The following is a 12,867-nucleotide window of genomic DNA, read 5'->3' as shown; positions in this document are numbered from 1 at the left end:
CCATGTGCCATTCTCTTGGTATTTTGCAGTTCTGTAAAAGTGTTCTAGGATGAATATATTGTTTTGTTGCCCTACTGGTTTGGTAATAAAATGTGGACTATCAGCAAATAATTGGAATTTTTCCCATTCTTGGAGAATTTGAAAACTTAGATTTTTGGAATAGCGTTTTAGTCCTATGGATTCCTCCAGCAGGTTTGTTAAATGTTTTTGCCCCAAAGGTGTTTGCTAACCTCAGTCATCCTGTTTCACTTTTGATGTTGTGAGGTTGGTTGATTAGAGAGAGGGACTGTTAATAGAAATGTTGATTATTGAATTTCCAGAGTGTAATAAAATGTATCCACACAGCAGTCATAGTTTCTTGTGCAGATTTTTCTTCGAGTGCTATTCCTTGTTCATTTTAAGTGCAGTCTATAATAGCAACTAATGGCAATACACACATTTGGAAAAACAGACTTAAGAAGCTGTAGAAGAAATTTCTTGAATTTGGGATTCTTGAATCAAAAACGTTAAGGTTAACAAGTGGAGGAAAAAATCCCTGGACTTGCTTCATTTCCCCCAACACACTTCCTCAGTTACTGTCCTGCTTATCTTTTCTGAGAAGTGTAAGTTTCTCTGCCAAGTATGGATGTCCTGGAGTTTGTTGTCAGGGGTTCCAGGCTGAGGGCAGTAATGGCATGAGTGATATATAGAATTTTCCTGAGGTTGAGAGGCTTTCATAGCTCACGTGAGATACTGGCAATGCCTCTGAGCTTATCAAGTGTGCTGCTGTTTTTTACCTTAACTTGTTTGCAGCTATGAAAACCGTTTGTGTGTTTTGTGAAATACAAAGTCTGACTTCTAGTGGTTACTTTTCATGGTAAATATTTTATTTAGAAGTTTGTGGATGCATCTTTATTAGCAATAATCTTGGTAAAAAAATATAGAAACAACAAAACAGTTAAAAACAAGCAAGCAAAAGCCTAAATCCAGAATCAGCTGCTTGCTGAGGGTGGAACTGGAGGATGTGGGTGTTTATGTAGCGCTGCTGTGGGATGGGGATGCCGTGGGAGGGCGCGTTCCGTGCAGCCTGGGCGGAGTTGTGTGCAGGGAGCGCTGCCGCCGGCGGAGGGCAGCAGTGACCGCGGCACGGCTGAGCCGGGAGCGGAGCCGGGGCTTCGCCGGGCAGCGTCCCTGCTCCTCGGCCGTCGGAAAGGGAATACACATGGCCGTGGAATTCCGTGCAGTTTGAGCTGGGACTAGGGATTTGTTGGATTGTCCTAGGAAAATTTACATATGAGATGTTACTTTGCATTTGTGATACAGATGCTAGAATAAGCTAGTTTAAAATACATGGTGTTGATATGCTGTGGATTTAGATGTTAATTGTTCTCACTCTCTCTCTCACACATCAGGAACCAGCAAAGCTGTAGTCTTTCAAAGTTGCAAACATCTCAAGTTGATGGTTTCCAAAAGCCTATGAGGTTTATTAAGCCACCTTTCAGGAAATTTATTGGGAGACCTCATCTGGTAAGCCTAAATGTAGAAATAGTAGCTCCTGCATTGTTGATGTATAATGAATATTTTGCTTCATTGTCTATGCTGATGTAAATTTAACAATCTGTGATGTCTTGCCCTTTTAAATTTTGAGTGAGGCTTTTTTATCTTCTGTCTGTGCTCAGCAATGAAACTACTCATAATTTCACAGTTCTAGTGCAAGAGCACTTCCTCAGGTATTTTTGAAGCAGAGATTAGTACATCTGAACTAAAACCACTTTGATACCACTCCTTTTCTTTTCATAAAAGAGGTTTGTGTCTAATATCACATTTCTTCCACATAATGGTGTAATTACCTAAATTATAAAATAGTAGGCCTTGTTATTGAGCAGATAATCTGAACTAATGTTAAGTAGTTTGAGAAAAAAGAATACTTTCCTGCATTCTAGTTGTCACTGGTACAAAGGGAAGGCCTGAATCTTGTGTGGGTGGTATTGTTACTGAAACAGTGTTTCTTTTCTCTTCATTATGATAAAAGTTCTGAAAAGCACTTATTTTAAATAAAAATGAGGAGCAAATTACAGAAATAACAAGAATTATCTGAAAAATGTTCCTGGGGTGAAATGTTAAACAGTGCATTGTCACATCTCTTGAATATTGCATTTTTGAAACCTAGTTTTGGACAATTATACTTTAAGCTATCTTTCTGCAGTTTACTTCAACACTGAAGTGGGCAAGACAATAACATTAGGTCCAGTACAAGTAAATTTGTCTCCTGTGTAAAGTTCTTTCTAAAGAATTGTAATCAATTTAAGGTGTTTCTAATGGTTAACCTGGGGAACTGGTGAGACCAGAAAAGCTTTTTTAATGAGTGCAGTATAATTCTAAATCTTTTTTTTTTCTAAACTTTTTTTTTTCTGATGGCTGCAAAATAAGGAGGACACTAACATAAGTTGACATTCTTTATACACTGTAACTAATACCCTATGGAGAGGGTTCCAGGAGTCCATGAAACTTAGTTCTGAGGTCCATGAAAAGAAGCTTTCATGTAGTCAACTCTCAAATGTAGCTGCTTTGCAGATAAAAAAGTGCCTCCTTCAGTGTAAAGAAACACACGTTTTTAATGGTAAAAACCATTACTTATTCAAGACTAAGATTCAGGTCTCCCAAAGCAAGTGCCAATGGCTCAGTAACTGCATTGGGTCTGGAGTTCATTTCCCATGGCAGCCCTCCCAGAGCTGTGCTTGGCCCTGGTGCAGGAAGGTGCTGGTAGCACACAGTGCTGGGCTGCTGCTGGGCAGGGCTCCTCGTGGCAGAGCTGCCTCTCCTGCTTCCCACCCCACACCCAGCCTGGGCCTGGGCAGGGTCTTGGGAGAGACCATAGCCAGGACAGCTGACCCAGACTGACCATATGACCTCCTCTGCTCAGTCAGGAGAAAGGGAATAATAATAATAAAAGCTCGGAGAAAGGAAGGAGAGTGTGGGAGGTAATTGGTTATTGTGACATTTGTCTTCTGGAGCAGCCACTGTGCACTGAAACTTGGCTTCCTGGAAAGTGGCTGCATGTTGCCTGCTAGTGGGAAGTAGAGAAGAAATCTTACATTTTTCTTTGCATCTATGTGCAGTCTTTGCTTTTGCTTTATTAAACTGCCTTTTTCTTGACCCATGTGGTTTTAACAATTTTATTTTCTCCCTCCCAGCCTTGCTGAGGGAGAATGATGGGGCTGCTTGGTGGGTACCTGGTATCCAGCCAAAGTTAACTCACCACAGTAATACTGTAATTGCAAATAAAAAGGAGGTTGGTTTGAAAAAGACACTTGAGTTATTTCTAAATGTGGTAAAGATTCAGGAAGATTGCATTTTCTATTTAATAGTGAACTGCAAACATGCAGCTTTTAGGAAGTCCTGCACTGCAGTAAGGAGTAATTCCTTTGGAACAACAGTAGGTGTGAAAGCTTAGGTATTAAAAAGGCAAGACATCCTAAAGACAGAATGGCTCTTAATGGTCAGCCTTTCAGAAGCTGGTTTGCAGACAAGTAGAAAAATAAAAAGCTTTAGTTAAGTAATCAAAATATAATATTTGTGATGTTAATATTCAGTAATTGGGGGTTGAGCTTAAACTTGAGAAGAACTTAGGCCTGAAAGATACAATTGTGTATCTAAGCTTGATTGTAAGATTTGTCCATTTAGCCTTGTCCCCTCCTGACAAAAGGAGGCTAACTAAAGAGTGAAGTAGAAAATCAGAAGCATACATCTGTACATGTGTATTCCTCCTCTTTTTTTTTTTTTTTTTTTTTAAGGCTCTGGTTTAAGAACTTCCTAAAAAGTGGTTTGCTATAGCTTTGCATCAAGTAGTTCTAATGTTAATATTTCTGTGAATGTATTTTAGTCTTAAGGAAGGTGGGGATGGGGAGGGCTGTATCCAGAGTTAATTAAGGCAAGCTTTATTTTAATTCCTAGAGGTTTATTTTGAACTATAATGGGAAGTTTTTATAATTTTTTTTTCATCTTGCTGGATTTCCAGCTTAAAGGAAGAGTGTACTTCCACTAGGAGCTTCCTGATTTAATTTTGTTGTATGAAGAAAATTAATTTGATTTTGTGGAGTGTCTTTATTTTCTTAGAATAGGAAGGGAACTGGGAAGTTCCTATCTTTTTCTTGCAAAAACCATTTTGATCTCACTTCATAAAATCTTTCTTCTTCTCTTTTTGTTCTCTGAATCCTTTCTTGTCAAGGCATTGTAAGAAGCTGAATGGTTGACTTGTAGGCAATAACATAGTCTAAAAAAGAAAAAAGAAAACTTTTTAAGTTGGCTATCTTGGATTCTAATATCATTCCATTGTATTTATAGCCACCCTCTCTCTCCAATAACTCCATTATTAGCAGTTTTACCAGAAAGGTTTGGTAGTTGTTAGAGGACAGAAATTCTGAGAATAGCAAAGCATGCATTTGGATTTATTATTAAATATTAGTATTTATGAAATATTTCAGGGGAGTTCTCTTCTTAGGTTCTTTTTAAAATTTATTTCAAGCTGATGAAATTTCCTCTATTAAGAGAGTTCAACACCATTGGAATGCTTGTGTGATTATTCAAGAATGGATCATACACAAACAAATTTCTTTAATTGCTTAGAGTTCATTAGCATGTTTGTTCTGTCTGCATAGAGGACTTCAGTATATGCCAGTATATGCCAATGCCTCTGTAAATATTGGTGATCATATGCAATGATGATGAGAATGACATCCTCTAGAAGTAACTGTCATAGGGGAAGTTGGAAAAGAGCCAAAGTGTGCAGGTAGGTCAGTGGCTGAGGGAGTGCTCTGTTTTAGGCAACCACACAGCTGTGTGATTACAGCTGTTCAGTGTGTTGACACAACAATTTCAATACTAGCTGTCTGTGTAACTTGCTTTTGAAATTGTGCTTGTGTGGCAGGCAAGCAATTCTCAAATGCTCCCTTGAAATAAGGAGTTAAAAGCAGCATTTTCTAAGGACCTCAATGTGCTATACATTGTTTGTTTGCTGTGGAGGTGTGTCTGTGCTACACACAGAGGGGTGATGGCCCTGTGCTAACCAGGAGCTCCAGAGAACCAATCCTGTCACCCTTGTTCCTGATGCAAGCCATGGCTGCTCTACCTGATACATGCATTTGTTCTGGAAGGCAGGGAGGGATGGAGAGCCTTAATTGTGTTGTCAGCTGCTTTGATCTCTCCAAGAGGAAGGCATTCCAGGAGGATGGTCTGTATCATCTTTAGCTTCTGCTCAGGACTCTGCTGGCCCTTCAGCTCAATGCTCCTGTTACTCTGCTCCTTCAAAGAGTGTCATTGTGTCAAACAGTACAAGACTGAATGTATTGCAATATTTGTTAGTATAACCTGAACAATTTATATTTTTTCTTGAATAATTTATTAACATGAAGTTATTACTGTTTTCCTTCTAGAATTCTTACTATGCTTCAAAATCAAGTGACACTTACCCCCACAGACGTATTAGAGGACACCTTGAAAATGCAGGACCCATCAGAAGGCACTTTAAGGTACAGATCAGCTTTTATAAAGTGTTTGTTTTATAAAATGGTGGTTGAACCTGTTGAGTTTCGTAACAGGAGACACTTTTGAAGGTATTAAGTGCCATGAAAAATAGTATCATCAAAGCCTAATTGTTTCTGTTGGAATAATGGGAGGCTTAGCTTTTAGTAGGTGAGAGGGCTGGCAGTAGACTGAGCAGGGCTGTCCAGTGTTGTATGCAGGCAGTTGAAATAAATAGGTTAATGCAGAGTCAGGAATAAGAAATGCAGGAATTGCACAATGACTAGAAAACTCATCTCTCCAAAACCCAAGCTGCTGAGCTTTTTTCCTTCTTGTGACAGAAGCCTGAGCATTTTCCAAAGACTGGGAGACATGAGTTGCGTTACTTTCAAAACTGTATTACTGTTATTTTACTAACCCACTCATATAGGGATTTCTGGGGAAATAATGTCATGTGAATGCCTTGCATACTAGCTGTACATTAAAAAAAAATTGAAAATGAGGTTTTATTCTTGGGGCCTCAAGAGGGTAAAGAGATGGGCAACTGTGCTTCTTTCTCAGGTAGAGCAGTGACCAACTAATGCCTTTTAATTGTGAAATGTATCCTGGGTTCAGCAGAAAAACAAAACATTTCCTTTTCTGCTGACAGTGGCATGCTCTGCATGAGTCCAGTTAGAGTTGTTGGTGTGAGAAAAGTGTAAGTCAAATCTAAAACAACTTCACACTAATTTTCTACCTTGAAATTGCCCCTACATTTTTAACATGCATTCTTAAGAGTAAAGTAATACACAGACTAGATAGTCACCTTTTCTGTTTTGTAGATAGTGAAGTAGAATTTTAATGGGTAATTAGCTGTAATTTTTGGATGAAACTTTGAAAGGTGGAGAAGTATAAATGTGGTTTGTGGGTTTTTTTTCCCCTTCTTTCCTCCCACCCCACCCCAAACATAAAAGCTGTTGAATGAAAAGACTTTTCTCCAATTTAGGTGTGCTTTGCCAGCCAACCCTTAGTCAGATAGCTGAGCTAACACCAACATAAACAGCTGTCTTGACTCTACTGGAGAAAGTCTTTGTCTAAGTTTAAAAGTTCAAAGTGTTCAAAGCCTGACACAACTATTTCAACACCTTAGAAGATGGTAGCCTGTTATTCTGTATCCCCACTGTATTGTCAGCCTCCAGGTGATGGAGGAATCTTGCACTGACTGCTGGATCCCTGAGGCAGTGTTGGGGGTTGATGTTCCTTTCATTTACATCACTCTGCAGCTCTGCTGGTTGTACAAGCAGGAAAGTGTCCATTTAAGTTGTCACCTCACGTAGAGATGAATATTGCAGTACCCAGTGATCTGTCCCACGATGCTTTAATATTTATAGGGAAAATGGCATATGCACTTGTATTGCAGTTTGCTTATGTGTATAGCACTTTCATCATTGCCATGGAAACAGTGGTGTTGATTTGACTTCATTTCTTTAATTTTTTTACATTTAAATTCCTTTTGCACAACAGTTTTCTCGCTGTGCTGTTGATGAAATAGAGGTGACTTGACTATCTTCTACACACAGGACTTTCTTGGCTAATTATTTAAAAGAACTGCAACATACAGAAAAACAAAAGCCTCACCAAAAAACCCATATAGAATTCCATTCTTTGCCTTTCCCTCTCCCCACCTCCCAAAACAAGCCCCACACAGTTTTTTCTTGATGTATAAAACAGGGGCATTTAAATTTAATAAGCAAAAAGTGATGGCTACTCAGAGTATTTAAAAAAAACATATGGTCTGCACTATGTTTTTGAGAAAAGAAGAAAAAACTGCTGTTCTAAAATACTTTATAAAGGATCTGGAGAAGTCTTAGTGATTCATGATAAAAGGGTCATTACAAAAAAGACCTTTTAAATTTTCTAAGTCAGCCTTTAAGCAAGTAAGTGCAAAGTGATCTTTAAACTGCATTCACTGCTTAAAAAAAGTTCAGTGTATTACTGGCTGTGGTGGGTTCACCCCTGCCAGCAGCACAGCACCACACAGCTGCTGCCACCTTCCCCTCAGCTCCCTTCCTCTCCCAGCAAGATGGAATGGAAAATGTAGAGGGCAAAAGTGAGAGAACTCGTGAGTTAAGATGAAGACAGTTTTAAGTAGAGAAGAAAAAAGTGATGCAAAGGCCATCACTCACCATCTGTCACAAGGTGACTGATGCCCAGCTGGTCCCCAAGCAATGGCTACTTCCTCCAAAACCCCCTTCCCCCAGTTTCTGTTCCATAGGAGATCATATGGTGTATGACATCCCCGTGCTCAGCTTGGGCCACCTGTTCTGGCTGGGTCCCCTTCCTGCTTCTTGCCCACCCTGATGTCCTTGCTGAGCAGCAGAGTAAGGAAAGAGGAAAAATTGTTGCTGCTGTACAGGTACTGCTGGGCAATAGCCAAAGCAATGGTGTGTTACCAGTGCATTTTTAGTCACAAATCCAAAACTCAGCACCATGCATGCTGCTGTGAAGAAAATTAACTCCATCCCTGCCACACAGTGCAGCCATATATATTTACTCATATACCCTTGTTTTAGAGCTTCAGGCTCCTAGGGATTGTCATTAGCATTATTTATAACAGTCCTAATATAAACCTGGATTGTCACTTCAGCAGACTCTTTTCTTATTTCTATACCAAAAGTTTTGATGTTTTCCACAAACTTTAGATTATCTTGTTTTGCTATAAGTTGTGTGACTGAGGTGCCTATTTGCCAAATGTATATATAATCTGTTAGCTTTGTCTGTAACTGATGCTCCTCTTCATTAATACTACTGCTGTGTCCTTCCCACTTACAGAACACATAGATGCTTAAGTTGAAATGTCTGAGCTGTTTATAAGGCAATTTTAATGCCTTTCACCTTTTCCCCATCCCTTACTTGTTCTAGCCCTTTGTTTATTGTCATACAATTGCAGTGGCAGACGACCAAGGCCTCCTTTCTAGTCACTGAAGTCAAGGGAACCATAGCAGGAATGGGGAAATGGGAACTTCTAGTGCTGTGTTCAGGGCATTAATCCAGGATTCAAAGTCCCCTTCAGTTTTCCCTGTGATAGGCACATACCTATGTAATACAGCATAGTGCAAGGAAGTTCTTTGTGCCTGCACTCTGATACTCTCCAGGAAAGTGATGGGCATTGAATGGGCATTTGCAAGTGTTCTCCATCAGAGTAACCCTGGGGAAATGAATGATGGGGCCAGATTCTCACTTGTCTCCTGCAAAGTAGCTGGGTGAAATGATTTGTGAAATAACAGAACCTCTGCATTTGCATGAAGAAACCTGTGTTCTGTACAGTTCTGTCTTTATTGTTTACCAGCCACACAGTGGAAAACACAGTGGAAAAAGTGGTACTAAAGTTATTGCAGTCTCAGAGCATGTGCTTTTTCTTGAAGTGATCCTTGCTCTGTCAAAATGAGACATTTCACCAAAGGAATTTTGTCATGCTCAAGAAGGGCTGTTTCTGTGACATATTTTGTTTTCTCCTGCCCTTCAAAGGTAAAAGATTAGAAGAATTTATATGGCCTGAAGGCTTTCTCTGGTTTAGATGAAAACCCATTGTTTGAATTTGGAGTGGCTGTTGGAAAACTTAAAATGGCAGTGTTGTAAAACTATGGAAAAGTATGATAAATAACATTTTTATTACTCTGAAGACATTTACTGCTTATTTATTGGAGATCTGAGTGCCTAGGAATGAAAATCTTTTTCAAACTTTAGCTACTGTGATCAGTGTTGATCTTGCTATATCCTTTCTGTGTTTTTATAATGCCTTTCACCTTTAAGTCTTCTGATACCTCTATGGCCTCTGCTCCTAGTCCCACACTAGGTTAGTTTGCAGTTTTCCAGCATGAGGTATCAAAGGCATAGAAAATGCCTGTGTGTTCAGACTGTCAGACATTAAAGCTCTAGGAAAAATGTGTACTGACTTGTGTTAGTGTGACACTTCAGACTCAATGTGCTCAATGTGTGCCTGCTGCAGGCTTGGCATCACTGAATTGGGTAGTGGCAGTGAGGTGTTGTCTGAAAGTTTTTTGTTGATGGACTGTGCCTCATTAATGGTTGAAAAAAATGTAGAAATGTTGTACAATGAATTTATTTTTTTCCTACAAGGAGGATAATTTCCTATGTTTTAAACAGCAAGTGCAATACACCAGTTCTTTGAGCTCTGTGGTCTGAGAAATAATACATGGATGTAAAGGAAGAGGGTGTGCACTTGCAATGCATGCTTCCGTCATTGAGTACTGGAGGTTTTACGTGTGTATAGCTGTGAATATGAACTGGTTGAGTTTTGGTGCCCTCATTTTGCACACTTTTTCTTCCTTTCCCCCACCCTTACAGAGCAACTTTGCAGATGGCCGTTTGCAATCCCATTACAAATCAGGCTTAGTGCAGAAGGGTTTATATATTCAGGCTAAGTACCAGCGGTTACGTTCTGTTGGTGTAAGGGGATTTGCCACTAATAAATTCAGAGATGGATTTTTGAGGAAAGAAAAGGTAAGTTGGATTAATTTATTTTTCACTAAGCCATTTGTAAAATATGCATATTCATAAGATCCATTTTGATTTTTAAATCTCCATGGGATGACTTGGATGGGATTTCCTGGGATATTGGCTCTTTGTATTTCACTGGCAAACTTGACTGTGCACTCTTGTTTCCTCTCTGTTTATTCTATGGAAACTTGCTGAAACTTGCTTTGTGTAGCTGCAAATCAGAGATGCCCTCTGAGATTCTGTGGTTCCTTCTGTTTCAGTATTTTTTCCTCAAGCTCAGCTGATTTCTCTTTCTACTGACAGGACCAGAAATTGTGCCTTTGTGAAACAAAATATTCTATCCTGTTTAATCTAAGAGAAGGATATTAATTTTTTCATACATTTGTGCTTTTCCTTTTTTGTTATGTTTCCGTAATTATGTGCTTTAAAGTATTTGCTGGGGTGCTGCTCTGAACAAAATTTCCTGCACAATATAATGTCTCGTGTAAAGTGGTTTGATAAGCTTAAACTTTGATTTGCAGACTGTGTGGGCCAACAATAATCTTGAACTGCAGAAGAACTTTTGAGCCATATAAAATGTTGCAGCTTTTGTGAGGATCAGTAGTTAAAACATACTAAATCCTTTATTGGAATTGATCAAAGTAGTATGAAGTTACTTGTGACATGGAGGAATTGGACTGTATGAGCTACACAGCCCCTTGCAGCTCTCTGTGAGTTTTTGTTTTGTAACTCTGTGTCCATCCAGCTACAAGTAAACACACTTGAATAAATAAGCATTTGTAGTTGGATTAGAGTTTAGCTCTTGGAGCACAGAAGCACCTTAAAGCACAGGTTCTTACGGCTGTTTGCAAAATTCCTCACGTTTACAGCCCAGTGGGCAGAAGAAAAAGCCCCCAACACCCCTTAAGGAAACACTTGTAAAAAACAAAACCAAACAAACAAAACCCACCCAACCATCAGAAAGAAAACCAAGCGCTTGAAACAAGGTAAAGAGATCACTTGTTACTGAAGTATCTGGGCAAATATATCTTCTGTTTGCATGGGCTCTGAGAAGTATTATCTTTGAAGGCTAAATTGAATTGGAACTAGTGGAAAATAGGAGAAAGATATCCCCCCCCCCCTTAATTATGACATTGTAAAATGGGTACAGCAGTGTTACAATTTGTTGTTGTGAGCTATTTCCAGTGTTCTTCTATAATTGGCTGTTAAGATTCTTGTCTGGAACCTATAAAGCATACTTAAAACATGCTGGCTGCTAGATACTGAATCAGAGATTCATCAGTGACTTCTGAATTTTATGGGATTTTTTACACCTGCTGAATTTGAGTGTGTCTGAATTAAAGTAAAATAAACCCTGAAGAATAGGTATGACAGCCATTTTCTTAACAGCATACTGTTTGCTGGTTGGCTAATTCCTAAAAACTAAAACTGTTCCTGAAATTGTAGCATTTTGCCTATTGTAATGATAAAACTTTTTAAGATCTGTTAAACAGGTCTGAACATCTTTATTTCACTTTATTTTATTTGAAGTAATAATGATGCATATGCATTTTTAAGGTAAGCTCTTTATAGTTGTGCTGTTTGAGTCCATAATTGAAAGAACCTTGCATTTTACATACAGCACTTAGGAAGGTTGGGAGGGTTTTTCTGCTATTACAACTGACAGTAATGATTTTCTTTTTTTTCTCTGTGTAGGGAAATCTAAATATTGCAACAGAAACCTGAACTGAGCTGAGATCCTGAAGTTGAAACAGATAACACAGCGAAGGGATCATCTGTTCAGTTTTTGACAACTTTCTCAAGACTTAAAAAAGGATAAAGGAACTAATGCTGTAACTTTCTTTATTAAAAAATAACTTTATTTTGAATGCTGCAGAACTTTTTTACTGTTTTAATAATTGCTTTTAAAGTACAGTATTCAATTAAAACATCATATTATGTACCTTTAGTTCTGTGTGCATATGAGTCTCAAGTAAGGAAGTCACTGAAGGGAGTCTTATTTATTGAGTACTTTTTCTCCAAGCATGATGTTACAGATGGAACTTGAGTTGTTATACCTAGAGGTTTCTATGTTGAAAGTTTATTGCTAATGTAATAATAAAAAAGAAAAAAAAAAGTGCCTGAATTGTTTGGTAATAGCACATTAGCTCAGGATTTTCCAGTTAATGACCTTTTAGGTTGTGCAATAGATTTTACACCTCTGTTCAGTCATTTCCATAAAACAGTATTTTGTATTACTTTGGATTAATAATACACTTGGATTTCTGATGTGTATATACATTTGTAAATTGTTAGAATGTTGGGACAACTTTCAGCATTTGGTTAAAATTAATGTTAACAGGCAGTTATGTAAAGTACTGTAGCAGTAGCTTATAACTGCACTGAAAGCATGCTTGGGTTTGTTAGAAGATTGGTTGGTCTGTATTCAAAATTATTCTGTCTCATATTTCAGTGTATGAGATTCTTGACCAAGCCACATGTTCTCTAATCTTTTTCATCATAAATTATTTGATGATTTTGTGAATTCTAAAATTGGCGCCTGAAGTATTACATTACAAGACAAACAAAAAATGTAAGTTTTTGAAAGCGTGTCTTCTAACAAAGAAATTGTTCATGATTGAAACTGCTTTAAATGCAGACAGCTGGTGATTTTGTTCTGAATGATTCTCTGAAGTTTACCATACTGCAGTATTGTTAAGCTGTGTGCAAAACTCAAATAGCCAGACCTGTTTCATAAGCAGCTATAAACAGTATTGTGTTTATTTCCTGTTTATAGCCCTTGCCTTAATTCATTATCTATGGTAGGGTTGTGTGTATGTATTGCAGATCTGTTCAGACTTCTTATTGACAGTAAATTAAAGATGCAGA

At 38.3% G+C, this 12,867-nt stretch overlaps 1 protein-coding gene across 2 annotated transcripts in view; it reads left to right on the top strand.

Moving 5' to 3' along the window:
* Positions 1–12,867, top strand: part of BCLAF3 (BCLAF1 and THRAP3 family member 3) — a 29,499-nt gene extending 16,632 nt beyond the window's left edge. For both annotated transcript variants that reach the window (XM_059494036.1, XM_059494035.1), the window contains exons 9-12: positions 1,392–1,506; positions 5,412–5,507; positions 9,847–10,002; positions 11,695–12,867. In XM_059494036.1, the coding sequence (XP_059350019.1) occupies positions 1,392–1,506; positions 5,412–5,507; positions 9,847–10,002; positions 11,695–11,724 (397 nt within the window). In that variant the 3' untranslated portion in view covers positions 11,725–12,867. The remainder of the gene's footprint in view (positions 1–1,391; positions 1,507–5,411; positions 5,508–9,846; positions 10,003–11,694) is intronic.

This window comes from Ammospiza nelsoni, chromosome 2 (genome assembly GCF_027579445.1).
Source record: "Ammospiza nelsoni isolate bAmmNel1 chromosome 2, bAmmNel1.pri, whole genome shotgun sequence".
In the NCBI taxonomy this organism is placed as follows: domain Eukaryota; kingdom Metazoa; phylum Chordata; class Aves; order Passeriformes; family Passerellidae; genus Ammospiza; species Ammospiza nelsoni.
Note: the sequence above shows the minus strand (reverse complement) of the source record. Positions and strands in the feature narration are given on the sequence as shown.